General features: G+C 46.2%; 2 protein-coding genes across 4 annotated transcripts; one reads left to right on the top strand and one right to left on the bottom strand.

Moving 5' to 3' along the window:
* The first annotated feature begins 2494 nt into the window (after nt 1-2494).
* On the top strand, nt 2495-20498 carry LOC125543114 (probable RNA-dependent RNA polymerase 3). 2 transcript variants are annotated; one of them, XM_048706365.1, is made up of 17 exons: nt 2495-2878; nt 3783-4234; nt 4334-4469; nt 5693-5779; nt 6113-6302; nt 7358-7559; nt 8052-8145; nt 8222-8362; nt 9400-9506; nt 9948-10096; nt 10246-10471; nt 11508-11736; nt 12238-12383; nt 18151-18313; nt 19037-19187; nt 19815-19966; nt 20046-20498. In XM_048706365.1, exons 2-17 carry the CDS (start codon nt 4173-4175, stop codon nt 20289-20291), a joined length of 2481 nt encoding a protein of 826 aa, XP_048562322.1. In that variant the 5' UTR covers nt 2495-2878; nt 3783-4172; the 3' UTR covers nt 20292-20498. The 2 variants fall into 2 exon arrangements, with proteins under 2 accessions (XP_048562322.1, XP_048562321.1); XM_048706364.1 differs by having other exon boundaries at nt 19788-19966.
* Nucleotides 20499-21499: 1001 nt separating this feature from the next.
* LOC125548076 lies at nt 21500-25387 on the bottom strand. 2 transcript variants are annotated; one of them, XM_048711761.1, is made up of 6 exons: nt 25243-25387; nt 25025-25158; nt 24898-24938; nt 22960-23069; nt 22775-22856; nt 21500-21872 (listed from the first exon to the last, which is right to left on the bottom strand). In XM_048711761.1, the coding sequence occupies exons 2-6, from the start codon at nt 25077-25079 to the stop codon at nt 21573-21575; spliced, it is 588 nt and encodes a 195-aa protein (XP_048567718.1). In that variant the 5' UTR covers nt 25080-25158; nt 25243-25387; the 3' UTR covers nt 21500-21572. The 2 variants fall into 2 exon arrangements, with proteins under 2 accessions (XP_048567718.1, XP_048567719.1); XM_048711762.1 differs by having other exon boundaries at nt 22775-22829; nt 25025-25387.
* Between the last annotated feature and the right edge of the window lie 755 nt (nt 25388-26142).

Raw genomic sequence — 26142 nt, 5'->3', positions numbered from 1 at the left:
AGGCCACTACCAGTCACCCACCAACCGCCTCGAGGAACCAGATCATCCTCCACCCTCCACCCAAGAGGCTCACCGAGGGAGCCAACACCCGCGCCGCACCAAAGGACACCGAGCCTCACCACAACTGCTGCAACCCTCATCGCCCATGGAATCACAGCACAGCTGAAGCAACCACAACCTCCATGCCACGCACCGCCACCGTTGCCTGCCACTCCGCGCGCCACTGTGCCCGACACACGCACAACGCTCCAGCAAGATGGCGCCGACGCCACCAAGCGAGAGGGCAGGAAGTCCCCGTCGCCGTCGACACCGACCAGCCTTCGCCCGGCCGCGCCCCCTTGGCGGCGGCGAGGGAGAGGATGTGGGGAAGGGAGGGGTCTGGCCGGCGACACTAGGGATTGCTCCCCGTCGCTCGCGGGAGCGACGAAGGAGGGTAGGTGGGGAAATTTTTGTCAGAATGAGCTAATTCAGCCCACTACCCCTCGCATTTGAGCGCCAAGCAGGCTAAGCGGTGCTGAGAGGCTCTCAAAGACTTTTTTGTTTTGAGCAGGGGCGCTCAGAGACTAGCATGAGGCGTCCCCTATCAACTGAGACATAGACAATCCTAAATAGATTTTTTTTGAAAGATCCCAAACTAAACTGTTCCATGCGCAAAACATTTCCCATAAGAGCAACTTTAATGGGGCCATCCATTTCGTCCGCCACCGTCCGTTTGGGTCGGCGCGGATAGAAAAGTCGGCCCAACGCACCGACCCAAACGGATGCGTGTCTGCTTTCGTCCGCCTGCCGACTCATTCCCGGTTCATTTTTGAGTCGGATTTGCATCGACGCGGACACAAGACGGATGCGCGCGCGCTCGCCCTCTCTCCTACCCGGCCCGCTGGTCGGTGACACATTGGCCTTTCCCCATCCAACAGCACACCCTCGCCCACCTGCTTCGTCGCGGGCCATTTTTTCCGATAGAAAAAGGACATATAGATAATTCTAGCATAGACAGATAAAGAAAAGATCAACTATTCGTCGTTTTCTGACTCCAACTCGGTAATGTCCTCCTCCGACATCTGAATGTAGGTGTCAGCATACCGCTCATCCTCGAAGTCCCAGGACGACACTTTTCCTAGCTTCATGTTCAATTGAGTGGCCTACTTCCGCGCATGCTTGTCCTCCCGATAGGCGGCTCGCTCCGTCCTCCTCGCATCCCTCTCCGTCCTCCTTTCCTTGTAGAACTGACGCTCGTCAACAATGTCCTGCAAGAAGCGTTCGCACCACATCGCCATGGCTTCCACGCCTCCGGTGGTCACGACGATCCTCGTCGGTGAAAAGCCGCGGGAGAGGCGCGGGATCTTGCACCCGCTGGCTCGTCGACACATCGGGAAAATTCATCTCTTGACGAGGCCGCAGGAGGCGCCACTCCGCCGCGTCGTACGCGCGGGCCGCCTCCTCTGTGATGTCGAAGGTGCCGAGAATGAGGAGTTTCTCGCCAAACCAGATCTTGGAGGAGAAGGCGCCGAAGCGGCGCTCGCGGATTTCGCGAAAATCCGAAGCGTCCAGGCGGCGCATCGACATGGTGGCGCAGAGGCAGCAAGGCTAGTGAGAGGGGGCGAGACGAGTGGGCGGCGGGCAGAGTGTGGAGGGAGCGCCTTTAATAACGAGCGCCAGCCACGCCAAAACCAACGCATGAACCTTTCCCGCGCATTGGGGCGCCAAAACCAACGCGCAATCATGAAATGGGTCGGCGCGTTGGGCGCACTGTCGACCCAAATCTAAAAAAGACGAACGCCGGGCGGACGGCCAACCCAAACAACCAAAAAACAGACAAAAGCGTCGTCCGATTGGATCGGCCCGTTTGAGTTGCTCCAAGAACTATGCACTTTATAGAGGCTTAGACTCTCTCCGTAGCGTTTTTGACACTACGGTATGTTATTTTGACAGACAGTTGATACGTGACCAGTTTCGGAGCACATTTCGGGACTCTTTGATTCGTAGGATTTCCCAAATGCAGGAATAGGAAAAACGTGGGATTGAATTGGCATGTCATCTTAAATCCTACATGATTGTATGAGTGTTTGATTATGCATAAGAAAACCTTAGGATTTTTTCAAAGAGATTTGAGTGGATGAAAAATCTCCTATGAAATCTAGTGCAAATAAATTCTATGGAAAAATTCCTACGGTTTACAATCCTACGAATCAAACAACCCATATAAAAAAAATCGTAAGGATTAGAATTCTTCAAAATTCCTTTAAGAATCCTTTGAATCAAAGAACTCCTTCGTTTGCTGAGTGTCCACTGTTTATTTGGATGGTCAGATTTCCAAATGACCAAGTCCAAAGAAGACTGATCCCGTTCAAACTACAAGAACTGAGCTCTCTCTACTGAAGTGACAAGTCATGGCAGCAGGTACTCGTAGGCTCGTAGTAGCCTTTTTGCTTGGCACGGTAACGGAGTAAAGACATACTCGTATTTTAGTAGGCGCCCCTGCCATGCAGAGGAGCAGGTGGGCTCCTATGTTCTTCTTCCTTCCATAACAAGGAGCTCCTATCCATCCATCCACACCAGCGACTCAAACTCAATCTCCGACGCCCGGAAGGAACCTTGATGAGCGCCCTCGGCTCGACGGAGATGCGCGCTTGCCAACTCCTGGCGGCGGTGGAGTTTGAGCTGGCGCAGCTCGAGGGGAGGCACGACGAGCAAGCCGACCCTCTGGCGCAGCGCCGGCTCGCGGAGCTCGGCGAAGCGGCGGCCGTGCGGGTGCTCCAGAGGATCGGAAAGTCCGGGAAGCCGGTGCAGAACCTGTCCGCCTACATCCTGTGGATGGTGAAGCACGACTCCGAGGAGCGCGCCACCGGCGGCAGCTCCGTCCCGTCACAGCGAGGAGGTGCGAACACCGCCCCTCTCTTCCCCTCTCTCGCTGCTTGTGTGTTGGATGGTTGATTTTTATTTGCATCATCAAGAACTGGGTTATTTCCAGTACGACTACCGGTGCAAGACATTGTGCTTTGCTAAAAAAAAAATTCTTCTTCCAAGAACCGGTCGCTCGATTTGGGGGATCGATCGATCTGGATAGAAATAGCTTGATTTGGCTGAGTGGAGTGAACATAAGTTGACGGAGACGAGGAAATGGAGGCGCCGGAGTGTTGGGAGAAGGAAGAGAATGCTGTGGATGAACTGTTTTTCTTTTTTGCTACTAGTACATTTGTTTTAGTAGTTGTTGCAACTGTAGTTCTCACTACGGTGAAGATTTTGAGTTTTTTCTTTGGCAAAAGAAAGACTAGGAAGGGAGTAGGGGAGCATCCATTCGTCATCCGGCAGATGGGCCCGGTTGTAGGAGGGGAGGCGAGGGTGTGCTGGCGGCGGCCGGCGGGGTTAGGGGAGCCGGCGGCGCTGAGTTCTTGGCAGGTGTGAGGACGAGGAGGGAGGGAGGGGATGCAGAGGAGCAGTTGGCGGGGGCGGCCCGTGAGCGCAGAAGAGAGAGGGGAAGCGGCGGAGAGGGCCGGGTGAGACTCCGTTGGCATAGCGTCGCGTGGTAGCCTAGGACCTAGGTCTCCTTCATCTTTTATTTCAGCTGTAATCGAGGATTCCAGTTACGTTCAAGCATGATGTTCCTTGTTCCTCTTTGTCAAGCCCTAAAGAAAGTTACTTCTATGTGATTTTGGAGCTTGTTCTTTTGATCCAAGTGTGTGGTGTGACTATTATTAAGAGATTACCTCACATGCCAACATCACATCCACATTCCAGTTAGTTTTCTTTGTCTCTAATCGTCTGAATTTATGATCCAGCAGGTGATGCTGTATTAGGGACAGTGAATCATCACATTCACATTTCCTTGGATCTCCCAACCCATGCCACGATCGATGCCAGGAGCCCTGCTTACAGTTTGCAGCTGCCGGGAAGCCCTGGCCATGGCCCTGTGTCTGGGTTGCAGTATCAGGTGGGGATCGAGAGCCCGGCCCGGAATGCCATTGCTTCGCCTACAAGAAGGGCATCCACCCCATCCACCCCAAGCCATGTGGGGAAAATCATAAAATCCCTGCATCAATTGGGACTGGGAGGCCCGTCGAGACCTGTAGGGGCTGAACGCGAAACACCACCGACACCGGTGCGCATGATGCCAGAAGACGCTTGTGTCAATGCAAACACATCACAGGCAACAGCGAACCTGAAGATGTACCATGATGGCGCTTGGGGAGCTAGAGTTCTACAAGGTTTTCTTGATATATGTGTACCTTGGCCGGTAAATCTCCTTTAGTCCTTCCTGCTTCCAACTTTTGCAAATTATGTTCTGGATGTGTGTTATATTTTTGCTAACCCATATCCTGCCTTTCTCTTATAGCAACAAGATAGAAGATGTGGGTGAGTTACGGGAAGAATATATTAGGTCATTGCATCCACTGTCGATGAATGATTTTGAATCAGAAATTTGGCACAGATTTGGTTGCAAGTTTGTAGCCGAATCAGACAGAAGGAAGGTTGTACTATATTTAAACTTGCTCTCGTCCATTACTATCTGTTATGTTTGCTCAAGGCTGCAGCCGGCATATAATAGTTTTTAGTAGCTTATGATTTCTCAGGTTTGAATTTCATAATCTGGAACATGGACATTTGTAGGATTTTCTGCCCATGATGTTCCACATATTTAAATTTGTCAAATACTAGTATCGTTTGGTTAATTTACTTGATACCCAAGAATAGGATGACTAACTACTGCTAGTACCAAGCTGTCATCTTCATATAGGGCTGGAAAAAAAGCTCGAAGCTCGTGAGCTAAACGAGTAGCTCGTGACTCGGCTCGAATTGACTCGAACTCGAAGAATAACGAGTCGAGCCAAGCTTTAGTTTAAGATCGTTTATAGACCAAGTTAAACGAGCCAATCTCACGAGTACTCGTGTAACTCGTTAGCCTCGGTACAAAAGATCAGCCACTTCCAATACAAAAAAAGATCAGCCACTCGGCACCCTATGTCCTAGGCGCACAACACAAGGCCTAGCCGTTGAAGGCCCAACCGCCTAGGAGACTCATGCATTACAAGGAAATTACTATTGTTAGTGATATATATGTTTAATATATATACATAATCATTTTTATAATATTTGAGGGTTTTATGTTCATATCTTTAACGATCTTAACAAGCTAAACGAGCCAGCTCGCGAGTTATATGAGTCGAGCCAATCTTGGATTTGAGCTCGTTATGATAACGAGTCGAGTCGAGCTAGCTCGTTAACGAAACGAGCTCTAGCGAGTCGAGCCGAGCTGACTTGACTCGGCTCGAATTCCAGCCCTATCTTCATATATAGAACTAATATTAGGATCACAAGTTTGCACTTTGCACGACATCAGGTATTTTCTTCCCAAGATTCGAGGAAAGTGCGTTTTGCTTACCAAATATCTATGTTTCATGAAAACACAATTTTATGAAAAATTTATAGGGAAACAAAATAAATCAACAGTACAGTTATAAACCTTGTCACAGCTTGAATAATGTTTCTATCTGCAAGGCATTATGCATGTCCCGCAACTCGCTGTAGGCTCAACTAGTAGTATATGTATACCCCAGTCTTGATTACTATCTGAATGTAAGTTTCTTGTCCCTGTTCAGATAAGTTAAGTATTTTTCGTTTGTTTATGTGTGTTTTTTTTCAGTATAGTACATGCACTTGTCTTATGGAATTGTTGTTCAACTGATACTTGCAGAACCTTGACTGGGGGGATTCAAGTAAGGCAAGAGTGTATCATTGCTGTTTGGAGATAGCAGATGGCTCCGTAGTTACCACCTTTAAGGTTTAAAAGTTCCTTAGTCTTCCTGACGTGGAAATTTTGATATTTACTCTTTCCTCTGATCTTTTCATATATTTTTTTATCGAAACCTGATCTTTTCTCCTAGTGGAATATTTGTAGTTAGTTAGTTACCTATGATAAAGGCAAGTGCAGCTTGCCTTGAATTGCAGTAGATAAGTCCTGATTGTTGTGACTGTCCAGTGGACACCATCAATACAATGACTTCCTTCATTCTTATTTGTTTTCTAGAACTTATAACCTCTTGTTTGATATTGCACATGGCGTACCAGTACATTCATATATTCCAGAACGTCATGTTGTTTTACTGGGTTTCAGGGGCCATATCTGGAAACCTCGAGGAACAAGCTGCAGAAAGTTGTTGGCGATGACAACATTCTTGTCGTGAAGTTCTCGGAGATACCTGGGCAAAGAAACATTGGAAATGACGCCAGTGCCTACTATAGTGTTTACCATAAGGTTGCTGAAGATGGCATCAGCTTGGGTTTGCGTCGTTACCGTTATCTCAGTAAGTTAACATATCCTGGAATGCAACCTTTACTGGGATATATGTAAATGCCAGACTAAATAACGGATTTTGAAATATTAAGTGCACTAGTATTACACATGCACACTGATGTCAATTGCAGCTTTGTCTAAAAAATGTCAATTGCAACATCCAAAAACAAAGCATTCCAGAGTAACCTATAAAGTGCCCATGATGAATGAATCACCATTAAAGTTACTACTACTGCCAAGGAAACTACAGAAGCACTGTTGCTAAAAATATTGACACATGCTACAGAGTAGGAGACTGAGTTTTGGCTAGAAGTCAGAATATTTAAATCTTGTCTAGACTACCCAGCTAAATCTTATTCTAGTTCAGTCTTTATTTACCATAGAAGAAGAATTATGCTAGGCTGCTACTAGAGATTACATATAGTTTGGTCAAGTAGAAGCTGCTGACCAACCAGCCTTGGCTGTTAATCAGGATGTAGATACCATTCCTAGAAAACATGCTATGATACCAAGGACCAAGAGAAACAAATACAGAGAGATCACATAATACAACACACCCTCTAGCTGGTGGACATCATGGAAATAAATTAAAAGTGTACTTCTTTCTCCTTGGCTAAAGTTTAAATACATGTTGATCGTGGTATGCAAGTATAGTTGCACTCTTTTCATGAGAAAATTATGTCTGTCTTTTTGGTTTCTCAAGTAACGTATTGAACTGTAAATTACGACATAAGTATTCCAGCACATCCTAGTTATGAAAACCATAGCGTAGTAAAATTGAAGTGAATTCATGAGAAGTTCCTCTGCTCTTAAATTGTCATAGAGAATTCTGTCCTATTTCCAAGGAAAAGATAGTTTTCAGTTGACGGTTCCGGATTTTGCAAGAAGCCACTCGGTTACTTGGATAGAAGTGGACAATTCTCTAGTTTTACATGTTTTCCATACTAATGTGAACCATCGGTGCTACTCTGTTATGTATACATATGGAAGAGCTGTTTCTCTTGCTAAGTAGCTACACTGGTTAAGTTCAATTATTTGTCTTGACTTGTCTGCCTGTGTTGCCAGTTCACAAAGATGGGGGCAAGGAGGGGAAACGAAAAGAGGGAACCGAGAAATTTTCTTCCGGTGTTAAATGCTACTTTCTACGCACTGAATCTGGGCGGAACAGAGATGATGCTTATATCCTCTCCAATAAAACAATCGATGAGGCCCGCAAACTTTTTATGCACGTTCACACTGTTCCCACCTTGGCAAAATATTTGGCCAGGTTAAGAATCTTACTTCTTCTGTTTAACAGTAGTACTCCCTCCGTCCCATAATATAAGAGCATTTTTGACACTAGTGTAGTGTCAAAAACACTCTTATATTATTGGACGGAGGGAGTAACTATTGCATACCTTTAACACTAGTGTCAAAAACGCTCTTATATTATTGGACGGAGGGAGTAACTATTAGGATATGCCCTGTTGTCAGTGTGCTCTTGATATCTGCATTAGAGTTTGGACTGCGGACAAAAATAATCAAAAAGATTTGCTCGATTGATAAAACATGGAATTTTAATCTATTTGACAACATGTATGATGTTTCTGCAAAAGTACATAGTCTAGTTTTGTCTTCCAATGTAACTGTGCTTGGGGTGTTTCAACATCCTACACAGTGGAAATAAATAATAGATGCCTTTTGCCTTCTTTTGTGGCTGCAGTCACTCTCCTTATTTGTGGGTAATATTTATATGGTTTCTCTCTGACTGAATCATCAGGTTTACTTTGGTATTGTCCAAAGCTGTGACACTACTAGATGCCAACGACCTATCAAAGGTTAACGTTATAATTATCGAGGACATACCTTGCAAGGTAAATATCTCTCTTCCTCTCTGATGTTTTGGATTGGTACTTGACTGTACCATTTACATTTAGTGGAATATTTCAGGATAGAAACGGAAACATTGTTCTCAGTCATGGGGAGCCATTGATCCACACTGATGGGACTGGCCTAATCTCAGAAGATATAGCCAATAAATGCCCGACAAGTGTCGTCAAGGGAAACTTTTCGATGACACTTGACCTGCAAGTGTGTGATTCTGTTTTTACCCATATCTGCATGATATATTCCAGTATAATATATATTTTTCCCAGTTATTATATCTTTTCTTACAGAAATATTTTTTGGGGATGGTTTAACAGAATGATTGGATATCTTGTCTCAGTTATCATATGTTTTTTAACAGAAATATTGGATCTCTGTGAAGGTTATTGTTTTTTGTGAATACAGGAAACATTTTAATATCTCTGTGAAGGTTATTATCCTCCGCTTGTAAAATCCTGTGATGAACTTGAAGAGTTTGGCATGGCAGTGCCATGTCAACATTAGTTTCCTCCACTTGACAAATATCTTGATGACATTTCAAGTTGCATTAGCAAATGTATCAGTAGGTTGATGATGCTCATGTCAGTTAACGTTAGTTGGGCTATGTAATCCTTGGACTGAAACATCTGACGAGCTTATTTGTTTCTTCTCAAATGCTCTATTATTTAACTAATCAGTCTATTTCACTTTCGCTCCCTCTCTCTAGCCTCTTCTTCTACAGATCCGTATGTTCTATAATGGACTTGCTGTAAAGGGAACCCTTCTTGTTGATAGAAGGGTACATTCTATAATGTTCTATAATGTTCTTTAGTAGGCTTGTTGTTGTTTAGCAAATGCCAGGTTCAATAACCAAATTGTTGCTTGCAATGTTACCTTGATTAGTACCTTTCTTATTTATCATCTCTGTTAATTATACTTTTTGTGCTTTAAACGCTTCTATTTGTACAATCTATGTTATATTTATTTATTGTATTGGCCTGAAATTTGGTTCTATTAATATGACCAAACTTCACAGTAAAGATTATTTATAATTCTCTGTTATATTGTCATCAACATGGATGCGTTGAAGCAAAAAAATTGGGTTCTTTTGCAAGCAAACCATTTTTCTTGACCTTTGGACTGTCAATTTTCTGAACTTTTTCCATGGAAGTGAAGTCTTTAAATTGTATTCCTCTAAGTGAAGTCTTGTAAATTGTATTCTTCTAAGTGAAGTCTGTAAATTGTATTCTTCTCTATTGCAGCTTCTTCCAGGAACTATTAAGATACGGCAGTCAATGATCAAAACAGCATCTGATCCAAATCTACGGGACGGGCAGTCCTTTAACTCACTGGAAATAGTTGGTACAAGGTAAGCAACCTAGACTTGTGCTTAAATCCAGTAAATGCAAACATCCAAACCACTTTGGTTCGAGTAACTGCTGGGAAAGCTCCCATCAATTGTGGGAGCAAGTTCAGTTCCAGGTTCATATTTGATTTGGTTGTCAGACAATAGCTTCTAAAAGATATCAATCTGCTACTGGAGGTGGCCTTCTTCGAGCTTATATGCCGAATAAGTGTTCTGTGTTAATATATGAGTAGGGTTGTTCACGCTTACCCACTGCTTTTGTTTTGGATAAATTGGTTTATATAGCTAATATTCATAAGTCTAATTTCTCTATAGTGGTAATCCTTGGAAGTTTTTTCCATCGAAGTATGCTTTCATTAATCGTACGGATTTTTCCTTGAAAATTTTCTACAGCTGTTGGAATCCTTTCCTTTTGGCTAACACTTGAACACCATTCTTTCTCAGCAAATATCCAAAAAGAGCCTTTACATCAAGGTTTTTAATCGCACTGCTTCATTATGGAGGGGTTCCAGCAGATTATTTTTTGGAGCTTGTAAGGAAGGCACTAAAAGATGTTGACAAAGCTTGTCATAAAGCTAGTGACTGTCTCGAAGGTCAGTTAAAAATATTGTAAATAGAGCTTTTGGTCATGTATGGCAGGCGTTGTTTTTATTTAATGTGAAATTGTGGCTTTCCGACTGTTGTACCTTGTCATACTGAAGCGTTGGCTTGGAGCTTCTGTTAATGTGGCCCCTATTTGCAGTTGCATATAACCATGCCAACATGGACGATTCTATGTCGGCACGAATGATTCTTTCTGGAATTCAACCTGAAGATGATGCATATTTGCAATACCAGCTGGCTTTTATGACTCGAGAAGAAAGAGAAGGAATCAAATTAGGAAGGATTCCTATCGAGGAGAGTTACTATCTGATGGGCACATCAGATCCTACTGGGACACTAAAGCCCAATGAAGTTTGTGTGATACAGTAAGTTTTTGCAATATGCCAATATCCACCATGTCGTCCTGATGTTTTTTGATTTTTCCTGCATCACAATTTTTGAATCTAAAAATATCTTAGTCACAGTTTTACATGAAGAAGACAATGGTTTATCTCAAATCAGTTTTTCATGTTTGTTATTGGGGTGGCCTAATGGCTGCTGGGAGCATGTACTACTAGGATGAATGATAAATTCGCAAAAAAAGTAAAAAAATATCATAAACTTCTGAATTTGTTCATGCATGTACATCTTGTCTTTTATGCGAGTTTAAAGTTTCAGAAAAAGAAGACAAGTTTCATATCCTGAAAAAACAAGCAGTGCTCTAAGAGAAGCAGTTCTAAACACTTAACTTACTTTGTAATACTGGTTGTAATTTTTTTTCATGAAATATTACGCGCACACAAATGATACAAAATGTACATGCATAGTTTGTTTCAGAATTTTTGACATTCGAACTCCTGTGTGCAACTTCGGATTACTCTTTTAATGTTGGCATACCAACTTATACCATCTTTCGAACTTTTGTGTGTAGACCTTATTGTAGAACATCAAGTCTTGTTATTGAATACCCTGCAGTTTTGTACTTAACCTTAGCGTAGATGGTTTTATACTATTTCATATCATGAAGATGTTGAAGAACATTAGAACAATGTTTTAGTCATCAGTAGTTTGACTGTCCTAGTAGTATTAAATAGCTGAAGCAGTATGTTCGACAACTAATTTTTAATTATATTTTCTGGGGTCTGGCTGCATGGTTACTGAACGATATGTAATACTCCCTCCGTCTCAAAATGTAAGACCATTTTTGACACTATCTTATGTCAAAAATGATCTTACATTTTGGGACGGAGGGAGTACATTGTACTAATGATATATTATCACTTTATCAGGTTACCACTGAATGTGGGACTTCTAGAAGTGTAATGCATTTAATTAATGTTGATAGCAAACCTTTTCGAGATCATGCTGAAGGCGAAGTGTCAAATTCTATTTTCTTAACTACTTTTTTATTACATTAAACAGCGAGAATGGACAAATTTCTGGAGAGGTTCTTGTCTATACAAATCCCGGGTTACATTTCGGCGATATACATGTGTTAACAGCAACTCCAATTCCTAATTTGGAGAAGGATATTGTGGGATTTTCCAAATATGTTATAATATTTCCTATTTCTGGTCCACGGTCTTTGGCTGATGAGATGGCTAACAGCGACTTCGACGGTGATATGTACTTTGTATCAAGAAATCCCCAGGTGGGTTTATTTTTTTTTCTAGCATTTTGTAGTGAACTATTCATTTTAATTATATCTGCTTACAAAAGGAATCCACTGGAGAACACTGATTGCTAGTATATTATATTTTTCTTCCATCAAAAGGCTGGAGTTTGGATGGAATTTGCGATGTTGTTTCTGATAGTTGAAATCACATCACTACTTACCACATGCATTGCTTGTTTATCTCAGCTCAATTGCATGTTTATGTTACGATTTAATGTGGATGGTTTCTGCCAATTTATACCATAGATATACTATGTTTTTCAAGAATTATATTATGGTATTCAGGAATATAATGTGATTCATTTTCCCATCTGATATTTGGTATTTTCACCCAAAGACATCATTATTCTTACTTTATATTGTATATTAACAACAAATAAAGTTGTGATAGTTGGGAGAAGATTGTCATTTAGCACCAAACTTTTTTGTATGCCATCATTCTGCAGAATTATCACTTTGCATAAATGACCTTTTCAGTTACTTGAGCACTTCAGACCATCTGAAGCATGGGTTCCAAGAAACCCACCAAAAAAAGTCAAACAAAAGAATCCTCGGGATTGTGATGGACCCCAGCTGGAAAGCCTGTTGTTTGAAGAATTTTTGAAAAGTAGATTTGTACCCAGGTATTATCATCTTATGATTATGTTATTGCCTGGCAAAACCTACATGAAGGCTGGATATTGTCTTATCTTATGATGTTTAATTTGTTGTTAATACATATAGAAAATTTTGTAAAATTACTACTACTGCCACTAGCATTTACCGTAAAAGGCTTTCGCCCCGCTTTATATATAAAGCAAACCACTAGAGCCATAAGATCCAACAAATGTTCACACCGCACACACACACGCAAAGGTAGCACACAACAAAGTACCAGAGGGTTCTGTTACCGAAAAAGGCTTTCGCCCCGCTTTATAAATAAAGCAAACCGCCAAGAGCACATACAAGGACTAGTTCAGACACACACCCAAGACGCACAATAGAGAAGTCCAGAGGTACTGCTGAGGGCACGGCTCAACAAGCCCAAAACACACACGACATAAAAGATAGGATCAGCCGGGGCTAAGGCTGGAGAGCAAACAGACGACTAATCAGGCTCAGGCGGAGGCGGCGGAGGAGGCGGCGACAGGCGGACGGCCATCGAGCGAAGATCGGCGATGAAGGCGGAGATGGCGTCCCGGTCCCGAGGGCGGCTAAGCGGCGCCAGAGCTGCAAGTAACCAGACAGTTTGAAGAGAGCGTCAGTAGAGCGTCGAAGAGGGGAGCGCTGAATCACAAGCTTATTGCGAATAGTCTAGAGCGTCCACGCGAGGGCCCCAATCTCAAGCCACCTAATGTGGCGAGATGGCGACGGCGAGGCCTGAAGCTCGGCGAAGAGGTCGGGGAAGTTGGAGTGGCACCAATCCCCACTAACCGCCTCTCTAAAGCAGCTCCAAACAAACTGAGCAGACACGCAGGAGAAGAAGATGTGGTTCGAGTCTTCGGGGGTAACACAGAGGAGGCAGAGGCCGGAGCCCGGGCCATTGCGCTTGCGGACCTCAACTCCAGACGGCAGCCTGCCACGGATCCATTGCCACAAGAAGATGCGGATTTTGAGGGGCAGGCGAATGGACCATACCGCCTGGAGGGGAGGCGGGGCGGAGGATGGGGCGATAGCCGCGTAAAGGGACTTGGTGGAGAATTGTCCCGAGGTCTCGAGGCGCCAGCGAACCTCATCCGGGCCCGCATCAACCAACGGTTCATGGAGAGCAATACAATCAAGAAGTTCGTGCCATGCGGCCACTTCCGGAGGCCCAAATGGCCTCCGGAACGCGAGGCGCCCTAAGTCAATAAGGGCCTGTTGAACTGAGATTGTAGGGACGACGGCGATGGAGAAGAGGTCAGGGAAGCGGGCTGCGAAAGGAGCGTCACCCGCCCATCGGTCAAATCAGAACAAGGTCGCTGAGCCCGAGCCGACCGAGATGGAAGTCCCAATGCGGAGGACGGGGAGCAGTTGGATGACCGATTGCCAGAACTGGGATCCACCCGAACGTTGGTAGAAGGCTAGAGGCTGGCCACGCAGGTATTTATTCCGGATGATATCTAACCACAGACCTCCATGCCCTTGTGAAATGCGCCATAGCCAGCGGGAGAGGAGGGCAATGTTCATGCACTTCGAGCACATGATGCCAAGGCCTCCCTGCTCCCGGGGCTTGCAGATGTCGGGCCAGCTAACCATATGATACTTCTGTTTGTTATTGTCCCCAGCCCAATAGAAGCGCGACTGGATTTTGGCGATCTCGTGATGGAGGGTCTCGTGGAGGCTGTAGAAGCTCATAAGGAATAGGAGGAGACTAGAGAGCGAGGAGTTGATGAGGATCGTCCGGGCCGCCTTCGAGAGCCACCGACCTTGCCAAGGCTCAATGCGCGTTTGCAACTTAGTCACCGCAGGATGGAAGTCCGCCACAGTAAGCCGAGAGTCACTAATGGGCGTTCCTAGGTAGGTCGTTGGGAAGGAGCCCAGGCGGCAGTTGAGGCGGTTGGCAATGTCAAGTGCCTCAGCCGGAGAATAGCCCATCACCATCACGTCACTCTTGTCGAAGTTGATCTTAAGGCCAGGCATTTGTTGGAAGCAGAGGAGGAATTTAAGGCTAGCGATGTCCGTATCCGAGCCTTCGACCATGATGATGGTGTCGTCAGCGTACTGGAGCAGGGAGATGCCAACACCCCCAGTCAAGTGGGGGGTGATACCTCTAATATGGCCCGCGGCCTTGGCCTTATCCAGAATGGCCGCAAGAGCATCGACCACCATGTTAAACAGGAATGGGGAGAATGGGTCGCCCTGCCTCACCCCACAGAAAGTGGGGAAGTAGGGACCGATCTCCCCATTGATGTTGACGGTGGTGTGCCCACACGAGACCATTTGCATAACCCGCGTCACCCAACGGTCATCAAAACCTTTTCGCAGGAGAACTTCCCGAAGGAAGGGCCAGCTAACAGTGTCATAGGCCTTATGGAAATCGATCTTCAGGAAGACCGCCTTGAGGTGTTTGGAACGGACCTCATGGAGGACTTCGTGAAGGACCGGCACCCCATCCAGAATATAACGGCCTTGGATGAAAGCCGATTGGTTGGCGTGAGTGATCTGGTCCGCGAGCAGGGTCACCCTATTGGCGAACCCTTTTGCCAGAATCCGGAAGATCACGTTGATCACCGTGATTGGGCGAAACTGACGGATGTCAGAAGCGCTAGGGACCTTGGGGATGAGCGAGATCGTCCCGTAATTAAGGCGCCCGAGATCGATGGACCCAACGTAGAACTCGTCGAAGAGGGCCATGACCTCCGGCTTGATCACATTCCAGAAGCTTTGGAAGAACTTGACTGGAAGGCCATCCGGGCCAGGGGCCGAGGCAGGGTTCATGCCTTTGATGGCGGCCCAGACCTCAGCCTCTGAGAAGGGGGCCAGCAGGGCTGCGTTCTCAAGTTCGGTGACAAGATGGCGACCAGACCAGCAGTCTAGAGCCAAAGATGGGCCGCTCCGAGGAGCGGCCGTGAACAGGGCCCTATAGAAGCCGTCGACGTGGGACCTAATGTCCCGGGGGGACTGCAGGAGGGTCGGGCCATCCCAAAGGAGAGGGATGGTGTTGCGCCTACGACGACCATTAGCAATGGCCTGAAAATAAGCCGTATTCGCGTCGCCCTTCAAGACCCATTTTTGAGCACCACGCAAACGCCAGTAGGCCTCTTCATCAGTGTAGATAACAGAGAGCTGGTCTTCCAAGTCGTAGCGGGAAAGCCACTCCTCGGGAGAGAGGCCGGTAGCATCAGCGCGCAGGTCTAGGGCTTGGATCGCAGACAGCAGGGCCTTCTTACGCTCGCGGAGGTCGCGCCCCAGATTGGCGCCCCACCCCTTCATGAACTGCCTGCCTCGTTTGGCACAGGCGTGCCAAGAGTCGACAGCGGAGGAAGGGCGAGAAGGGGTCCGCATGAGGGCGCGAGTCTCCAGCCAGCGCGCACTGACCGCGTCGATGAAGCCAGGCTTGGGACAGCCAAAAAGTCTCAAACCGGAAACGGGGGGGGGGGGGGGGGGGGGGGGGGGGGGGGCGCTCATCGGTGGAGGAGAGGAGGAGGGGGACGTGATCAGAGCCAATCCGGGTGATGGCCCGGAGGGAGGCAAGGGAGCAACGGAGGTCCCATTCCGGAGAGACTAGGACCCGGTCCAGGACGGACTGGGTCGGGGCTGCCTGGCGGTTGGTCCAGGTGAACCTGGCACCAACCCGGTCAATCTCACGGAGGCCAAGATCGGCAATGCAATCGTTGAACATTTGCATCAGAGCAAAGTTGACGTTAGCATTGCTCTTGTCCTCCGCGCACCTAAGGAGATTAAAATCACCCCCCACCACAACCGGCAGAGAGGCGGCCGACACCTTCCTGTTGAGCTCCTCGAGGAAGGAGGCGGATCGGCTGTGGTCGGCGAGGCCGTAGACAATAATGACCTCCCACTTAAAGTTAATGGAGCGCTCAAAAATCTCCATGCTAACAAAGAACTGTCCCCGGTCCATACTGCCCACCTCGAAGGTGGCATCCTTCACACCTAGCAGGATGCCAGCGGAGTGGCCCGCGGTCCCACTAGAAGGGAGCCAATGCCAGGCGAAAAGGTGGGAGCTAAGGCGGTCAAGCTCAAGGAGGGAGAAATCCGTACGCATGGTCTCCTGAATGGCCACAATATCAATGTGTTCGTCCCGAATGTACTCGATGAGTTGGCGGCGGCGGCCGTCATGGCCGAAACCGCGGATGTTCCAGAAAAGGGCACGCATCACGCAACCATTGAGGGGCTGCTTGACCCCAGGACACGAGATGCGCTTTGGGCGGGGAGAGCGGCAGTCCAAGAGCGGGTACGACCCCGAAGCTCGGAGGCAATCAGAGGGGGAATTCCACCAATCCTCCAAGGAGGGGGTGGCATGGGCGCCGCCGACTCGGACGTCGAGCCGGGGGGCGAGAGCAGGGATGCTCTAGCCTCAGCTAGCATCCCGTCAAGGATCTCGCGCGCTCTAATGGCCGCAATCTGGACTAAGGGGGGGGCCGACCTCCCCCCTAAAGATAATCGCGGAATCAGTCGCGATCTTCACAAGGTTTCCAAGAGGCACCGACTCAAGAGCAGAGAAGGAACAAGTAGCTGCCGAGGGGGGGACTGAAGGGGTACCTGGCTCCAGGTTCCGTGCCGCAGCACGAAGCTCCGCCCGCTCGCGGATGGGCAGCGCCGGGCTCCCCTAGAAGTAGGGTGGTTTGTTGGTTGTGACAACGAACACTACGCCAGGAGAGGGTTCTGTTGAGGGCACAGCTCAACAAGCCCTGAAGAAAAAACGAAAACAAAGGCGGTAGCACAGGCCTTGAAGAGGCTAATCCGGCTCGGGAGGTGGTGGAGGAAGCGGCGCCGCCGGCGCCAAGTGGAGAGCCATCGCGCGAAGATCAGCAATGATGATGTTGATGGCGTCTCGGTCCTGAAGGCGGCTAAGTTTCCGCCATAGCTGCAAATATCCACACATTTTGGAAACCGCGTCGGTAGCACGTCGAAGAGGCACACGTTGGATCACAAGTTTATTGCGGACCGTCCATAGCTTCCAAGCTAGAACCCCAATAACCAGCCACCTAATGTGGCGGACATGCCGTGGAAACGCCTGGATTTTCGCGAAGAGGTCGGGCAAGTTGTTGCACCAACGACCACCGACCACCGACCACCTCCTGGAAGCAACTCCAAAGAAATTGTGCGTTGAAATTGTGCGGACACGCACGTGAAGATGTGATTCGAGTCCTCCTCCGCCCCACACAGGGGGCAAATCCCATCGCCAGGGCCATTCCTCTTGAGTACCTCCACTCTTGAAGGGACCCGGCCCTAGATCCATTGCCACATGAAGATCCTAATCTTCAGTGGTAGTCTAATCGCATAAATCGCAGCTGCCACTAGCATTTTCATTTTGTGAGTCAACATCAAGGCTAGTCGAGAACTGAAATGAGTAAAATCTTATGTGCTCTTTCTTTAATGAAACTTGGCATGCACTATCCTTCCAAAATCCTCTCAGCTCGTACATTTAGTCCTCAATTTTGACTATTTGGTGTGTGTTATGTTTACAAATTCTTCTGATTTCATCTCTACGTAATATAATGATTTAGTCGTTCATCATCTTGGAAATAGTATATGAGTTCAGTAGTACATAACTATATATACGACCACTTAGTACTATATGTGAGATGGATATAATTATTATTAGCAAGATATGCATGTGCGGACATCAGATCTGATCAGTATGCGTTAACTGTCTAGTTTTGAGTGACCATTTTGTAGGCTTTATCAATACATATTAATTGTACAAGGAATATCGTCTAACATGATTTGAGTTTTTCCTTGCTTCAGTTATGCGATAGGTACATCTGCAGACTACTGGATGGCATATATGGATCAACTGTTGGCAGGTCAAGTTCAAGAAGACAAAAGTGAAATGGAAATAAAGAATAAGACACTTGACTTAGTTGACATATATTACGAGTCTCTGGATGCCCCCAAGACAGGGATCAAGGTTATTTTCAATCCTGATCACATTTGCATTGTAGCTATGTCGTCCTTTAATTTTCTTACTGTCCATGTGCTGTTATTATAGCTGGTTTGTGCTTTAATATCCGAAAACGCTGTTTTGTGGCGTCCAGCTCAGGAAGGAAAGTCCAAAAGGGTCAGTAATCTAGGTGCAATGGTAGATTCTTTTGCGTTCTATCATGTGGCGTCCAGCTCAGAATCCAATTAGAGGCAAAATTTGGTGAAGAACTAGGGGAATCCAGCTGTAGTTGAATGTAGGTGCAGTTGCAGATTCTTTTGCATTCTATCATGTCAAAACTTTAATTGCCCCGGTGCTAATGAATTTTTGTACGGGAACAGTAGGGAGAGCCCTACTGAAGAAAAATATTAACATGGAAGGAAATGAAAATAATTCATAGGAGATCAAAACCGTCACATGCCAGTTATAACAAGTATGGACATAAAAATTCTCTCGCTGTATACTTCTTCTGCATGTCCCAACTACTGCCCGCGCCGCCAGTGCCATGGATTGCCCATTGAACCATTTTTCTGTCCGGAAGAATTCCTTAGCTAGTGAAACATTGCAAGTCTCTAATGCCGAAAAGGATGATGTGATGTAGATTACAATTTTGGTAGTATGATAATTATGATATCATTTGTAAGAAAACGACCCCTTATTCTACTTTTAACTGGTGTTTAATCTTCCCTTCTCCGCCTATCTTTCAAATAGGTCGATGTCCCCGACGAACTGAGGCTCAACAAATATCCCCACTATATGGAAAAAGGAGATGATCGGTCCTACCATTCAACGTCCGTGCTCGGACAGATCTATGACGAAGCAAAAGCATTGTCAGAGCAGTCTAAAGATATTCCTCCAATCAGTAAGTTGCCATATCCAGTTTGCTCATGCCAGTTCCTTTTGTGTATAACCCTCTGTGGCTCTACCTTCTTTGAAATGGATCCTTAGTTCCTTACTGATCACACGTTATGTGTCCAGAGATTACAGTAGAGAAGTGGTATAGCTTAGCATGTGCTAGGATTACTAGATCATACTTCCTCTGTTTCTAAATATAAGTCTTTTTAGAGATTCTAATAGGGACTATATACGGAGCAAAATAAGTGAATCACACTCTAGATTATGTCTATATACATCCGTATGTAGTCTATGTTGAAATCTCTAAAAGAACTTATATTTAGAAACGGAGGGAGTAGAAGTTAGTACCCAAGGACATTGAGACACAGGTGTCAACTTATTTTTACTTACTTTTGTATACACTGTTACAATAGGTTAAGTTGTTTTGTGTAGACTCTGCTATCATGACATTGATTGGGTGTGCCATACACGAATCCACCTTTTCAGACTGCACTTTTTTTTTGCTGAATAGGGGCTCGCGCCGCCCCAGTCTCTGCATCATCGTGATGCACACAATCATGACTGTGCCCACCCTTGATTTGTTTCCCATATCCATTATGTTTTTCAGATATATCACCCCTGGCGTGCTTTTCAGAGGTGGCCGTGGGGGTGACCAAAGAGCGCAAGGACCTGTGGAAAAGGCTTTACGACGAATATCGAGGAGAGAGCACAGCCCTCTACGATAAGAAGTACAGCAAAGAAGAGAGAGACACGGGGTTTACGAAGCTTTACCAAAAGTATAGGCGGGTAAGCATCCTGCGTAGTCAATATGCAGAGATTGGCTCCCGTCAAAAACTCTAACCCGGTTACCCTTACTGCCTTACAGATGCTGTACGACGCCGCAGAGTTCGATGACAGCCTGAGGAACTACAACGAGGTGTTCGGCGAGGCCTGCGCCATCTACCAGATCGTCTACGAGTACGCGCAGAGTCAGAACAAGGTTACATTGTGCGGCTTTGCATGGAAGGTCGCCGGCCGCGCACTATGCCATCTCCACGCGATCAAGCGTGGTGGGGAGACGATGCTCTGCTCACACTCCGTCCTCCGGGACGCCTTCAAGAAGAACCGTTGAGGTCACCTGAGCTCCGCGGTGTACAGTCACAAGCGTGTTATGGTGCCCTTGCTAGTGATCTAGTATCCGTGAGTGGGTTTTGTGAACTCTAAACCCTCAACCCTAAACCTGATGCATGTGTATGTGTGGTATGGAGTTTACTACCTGCTGAATTGATGATACTACCTCCTTATTGATCAGTATCGTCCTTTTGTGGAGCTTTTATGCATATTCTGAGTTTCGAGGAAACTCTTTCGTTTACATGATCACTAGCAAAAGGGCCATGCGTTGCAACGGATGGACGACAAAAAAGTTAAGAAATTTATAGCCCCAAAATAAAAACAATTTGAATTCAGCGAAATTACACCAATCTGCCATTAATTTTACAAATTGATAATTATTAATAATAATAACTCATGCAAGAAAGTGAAGAACAATAGAGATCTAATTTTTGACCCAAGGAAAAAGAAATAGATTGGCGGACAAAATGGATCAAGGATCTTTATTGGGTATATAGTTTTTTTACTGTAGAGCAATTGTTCTACCATATATTTTCGTTAATATATAAAATTATATGCAAAATTACAATACACTGGAAAACTATCAACAGCCTGCAGGCTGTAACTAGCCAATGACAGTTTTTTCCAACATGAGGAACTTAGATTTATGGACAACTTGTTCATTGTTCGATATAGCTGAAAAAGGGATATAGTTGAAAAAGGGGGAAATTCATGTAATAATAGTGTAAGACACAACCCCGTCGCTCTCGAACAAAATGTCACACAAACACACGGCACACCCAATCTACAACCATTTTCTTAGCGTGTATGCTATCTGACAGGGACCTGAAAAAATTTCAGGCGTTATTCAATTTTCAGTGCGGGTGCAGGACAGGGCTAGTCGCCCGTGCCGGAGAAGACGAGGCTTAGCGGGGTGGCCAGGCCGGCGGAGTAGGCGGCTCGCATAGAGCAGGGCAGCAAGGCGGTTCAAACGACGGTAATGCGGAGGAGGGCGAAGAGACAGGGACATGAGGAAGGCGAAGTGATTTAACGCGAATAGTTGGCCCCTTCTCCTAGAGGTTTCCTCAAATGCCCTCTCTTTTTAGGGTAAAAATGCCCGCTCTAGTTTTGCTGCCTGATGGAATAAGGCCGCTTGGTTCGTCGTTTCCCAGACCAAAACCTCCTTGTTCATCCTTTCCCGGAGCAAGTAAAAAGACCGGCCCATCCCCAGAACAACGCTTGTATCTCAATGTTCATTCACCTTTTCTGTCTGTTTAGGTCACAATATGACATACCTCTCAACTCATGCATGCTTTAACAGTTTCAAGGCTGTCGATGCTACAGTACCAAACAGCCTCCTGGATTGATGACTATTTGTCAATCGTGGAATTCTTCCCGGCAAACCAAGATTGTTATTTGGAATTGGAGAGGATCCTTCGGCTGCCTTATTCCGAATTTCTTCCATCTCTCTCATGGTTTTCAATTCTATCAGGGTGCTGCGAGGCTCCACCTTTGCGTTCAACTGGGATAATAACACGGATTTCCCGTAGCTTCTCCTTGCATGTTCGGCCTCCCATCCTCTAGGTTGTTTCTTTCTGGCAGCCTGTATCATTGGTCAAGTAAAGTTGGTGCTAAAAACACCAAGACTCACAAGCATTGAGTAAACCCAACGGCATAGATCATTTAGCATCACTACTGATCATGCAAGTTACGAAATAAGCAGACAATACGGCACTTAGTTTAAATACGTGTAGTTAGTGTTTCTTCTGTTCATTCTACCTTTTTCCTTGTGTGCGGCTTCATGTGAAACATTTAAGTTCCATCAGCATTTTGGACACATGCGGATCACAATTGTGATACTATAAAATGGAAAATGGACCATTAGATTTTATAGGCAATACAAGCTGACCACAAATGACAGGGCATAAACTACAAAGTAAGATTCGTCATACTAGAAACCCTTATTTCAGAAAATATTTCAATTCCCTGTTCCAAAATTATTCGAAAGTAGAAATTACTGAGTAAAATAGCATTATGATTTGTTGATAAGTTTTATCTACCTTTTGACCTGTTATCAATAAAAGGCACAGATAAATATCACACTATATAACAAAGAATTGGCAATCTAACATGTCTCATCTTTAGTACCATCTGAAGCAATGTAGATCTTTCTTCCTTTGCTAGTTATGTATCTCTACTATTCTCCTTTTACAGATGACATCACACAGTTTGGACTAGCCCATGGAATTCAGATCATTTTAGCTAACAAATTAGCACATTCAACCCATGAGAAATCTCACAAGAAAAATGTTGAAAGAAGATTGCTGGTCATTGCATAAAGCCAAATTAAGAACATTAAAGATTATGTCTCTAATGACAGGATACTTTCCATTTTTTCAACGTATTAAGTTTTATTTTGATACCCTGCCGGACAGAATTTGGATTATGAACAAGCATACTGCATACAAATTAAATAGAAACACTCCAGTTTTAGAATAGCTTTACCTTCTCCGTTGTAGCAAACCCATCATGTTTCTTGGACAACTTTTCATCGGACAACCTGGACGATTGTTGATCATATGGGCAGCCGTAAGAACAAATTGAATAGATTAATGAACATGACTCGATGGTGTAGTTTTATGCAAAAATATAATAATGAAAAAGATGGAAAACAAGTGTAGAAGATGTACAGATTTTCTATGTTGATGCATTCTCCAGTAGGACAAAAACCATGGTTATTCAGAATCGATGAGACACGTTGCAGAACCTCATCGTGAGCCACCTGCTTGGCATAGGGGACCTGCATGACACATTAAACTTGTATAAGAAAACGCCCGTGAGTGTAACCGTTAGTGGCTGTGTGTCAGAGTACCACATGAATCAGCCGATGGAATTAACCGAGAGATGATGGAATCAATGGTTGCGATGGAAGCATTTAGTAATTAATACAATATAAGATGTCAAAATCATGGAAGTTTAAAATATAATTGCAATATGGATGCATTCAAGTTCACTAAATAATTATGTTCCTTGCAGAAGAACCATCTACCAAGTATTATCAGGAGGAACTATACTTGCAGGTGCTGGTACCCATGATGGATTTGATAAGCACCGGAGTGGTTTCTACTGGAACTCGGTTGATAACAAAAGAAAATACAGTTTGGTGAAATGGAAAGTTATATATGTGCAGACCTAAAAGCATTGGGGGGCTGGGTATTATACACACTGCTATCATGAACAAATGCCTCATTATTAAATGGTGGTGGGGAATCCTAAACTCCGGCCCTGCTCTGGTATGACATCCTCAAGGCTAAATACTTCCCCAATTAGAGCCCTCTCTTTGCCTCTGCTGCTGGTAGCTCTCAGTTCTGGCGCCAGCTAGTTAAAGTTCGTGATGACTTCCACTCTCAGGTCAACTCTGTGGTTAACAACGGTGCCTCGGTTCGATTTTTGCTTGATTGGTGGCACGGTGATGGTCCCCTTAGTTCCTCTTTTCCTGTTCTTTGTTATTACTGCTCCAACCCGAAGATCTCCATCTCGGATCTTGCAGGTAATAACTGGGACCTAGGTCTTCGTCGTTCGCTACCTCCTGCAGATTAGAAGACTGGCAGCGTCTTGCTGCTTCTTTGCCGTGCTTTCAAGAGGTGCGGACACGGTAGTTTGGCCTCACTCCTCCTCTGACAAGTTTTCGGTTAAGTCGCTTTATGGTAGGTAGAGTTCAGGTTCTCCTTCGAGGTTTAAGTGCATCTGGCACGCCCCGTGTGCCCCTAAAGATCAGAATTTTTCTTTGGCAGGCTGCCAGAGGCAGGCTTCCCGCGGCTGATCAAATTCGTAAGCGAAATGGCCCTGGCTCTGCATTTTGTGCTCTGTGCGGTTCCTTTGAGGATACTGATCATATTATTTTTTATTGCGACCTTGCCAAGTTGTTATGGAGTTGCAGCCAGTCGTGGAGGTTGTGAACTGGGCTCCTACCTCTTTTGCTAATGTTATCGACCTGGCTAAACCCTTGTCTGGGCAAATGAGTAGGATCTTTTGGTTTGGTTTCACGGCTTTATCTTGGGCCCTTTGGACTGCAAGGAATAAGTTCTTGATTGAGCATATTTTCCCTAACTAGCCTTCAGTCTGTATCTACAAATTACCGAACCTTTTGACGCTCGTTAAAGCTGGGGACAAGGAGGCGACGGAGCTCCTAATTTCTCGTATGAAGGCCATGGCGGCTGATCTTATCAATCGAGACCGGGACTCTATGTCGGCCTGAAGCTTGTTGCTGCTGCATTCTATCTTAGTACGTAGGTAGTGCCGTTTTGTCTCTTAAGACCTAACCCTGCTGCGTGTGCAGCTGTTGAACCTGTTTGTTTGCTACTTTCATGTATGTGTTTCGGATGCTGCTTTATGGCTTTATTTATAAAGTCGGGCTGTTGCCTTTTGTCTAAAAAAATCTATGGAGTCTATTAAGCACGCTGGATGTTGTGCTCTTTCTTTAATCAATGTTAGTATTTCCATAGTTTAAGTTGATCAGATTAATGCATTGATTTCCTATAAGCCCATGCTTACCTTAATATTAGTACATATTTAGTAGAAAGACAAGAACAGAGGCACTATAGCTGAAAATATAAACGGTTTGGTACCTCTGGATGTGCCCGAATGTATGCAGCAAGAGCTTCGCCAGCTTCGCAAATTACAATAACATGAGTAAGAAAAAGAAACAGGAGAGGAGAGAAATTATCATATAGCCAGGTGGTTTGGTTACTGCACCTGCTTCATTAATTTGGTATGCTCTGCCAAGTCTTTGGCAGGACCATGAGCACATTTGTATGGAGGATTCCACGGATCGTGTTCTTCCGTGCTTGGTATCATAATAACTGCCGACCCTTTAGGATTGGTCCTGGCTATCCGATGTATGGAAGCAGAGCACACTCACGAAACAGAAACAGGATAAGACGATGGGGCGCACGCCGTCGTTGGCTACTTACCGGCCAGATGTGCGCGCCGCCAAGTGCGGAGTGCGTAGGACGTGGAGAGGCGATAGATCGGCGGCGATCCGCGATGGCCGACGGACGACCTAGAGGCGCCCCGATGGATGTGCAGGCATGCAGCGATTGCCCAAGTTTTACTCTCGCTCCGTTGCGGCAGTTCGCTCAGGTCAACTTCACTGCGCCACCCTATCCTGTTCGCTTCTGTCCGTTTGAGATAAAACGGACAAAGGAGGCGGCCCAGCACGTGACGGCCCGGACCCATCTTGTCCGTTTTGTATTCGGGCCGACCCATTTCAAGCACAAACTTGCGCCGGATTTGGGTCACGATGGACACCACGGACGCGTGCCTCGTCCGCATAGAGGCCGCGTGGCAGGCGGCCACCTACCTCCCACCCGCCCACATCAATGCACACGAGCGGGCGGCCCCACCTGTCATTCGCACGTCGAACGGTCGCCGTCCTTCTTTAAGTGGAAAGCGTGGACGGGTTGTCGTCCACACTGCCCCACGCCATCCCGCGGCCTTCTCGAAACCTGACAGCCCCCATCCCAAACCCTAGCCAACACCTCGCCCGGCCGGCCGCCCGCAGCCATGGGCCGCAAAGGCAAGCACGACCGCGAGGCTGGTTCCTCGTCGGGACGCCGCCGCGGCTCACCATCGCCACCACGCCGCCCCCCCGCGCCGCCCGCCTTCTCCATCGCGCCCACGTCCGCCGGCGGCCGTGACCGGCATTACGTCCGCTCGTCGGTGTGTCGCCGTTATTGGGAGACGAGGACGCCGCTCCCCTGGAGCAACGTCCATCTCCCCAATGACTGGCATCTCTCCGTCGACCGGGTCCCGATCCCGCCGGTCCCGACGAGCGGCCGTGCGTGCGGCAGGGAGATCGAGCGCCGCCGCCG

Source organism: Triticum urartu, chromosome 3 (genome assembly GCF_003073215.2).
Source record: "Triticum urartu cultivar G1812 chromosome 3, Tu2.1, whole genome shotgun sequence".
In the NCBI taxonomy this organism is placed as follows: domain Eukaryota; kingdom Viridiplantae; phylum Streptophyta; class Magnoliopsida; order Poales; family Poaceae; genus Triticum; species Triticum urartu.
The sequence above is the reverse complement of the archived record's forward strand: the minus strand, read 5'-3'. Positions and strand labels throughout refer to the sequence as shown.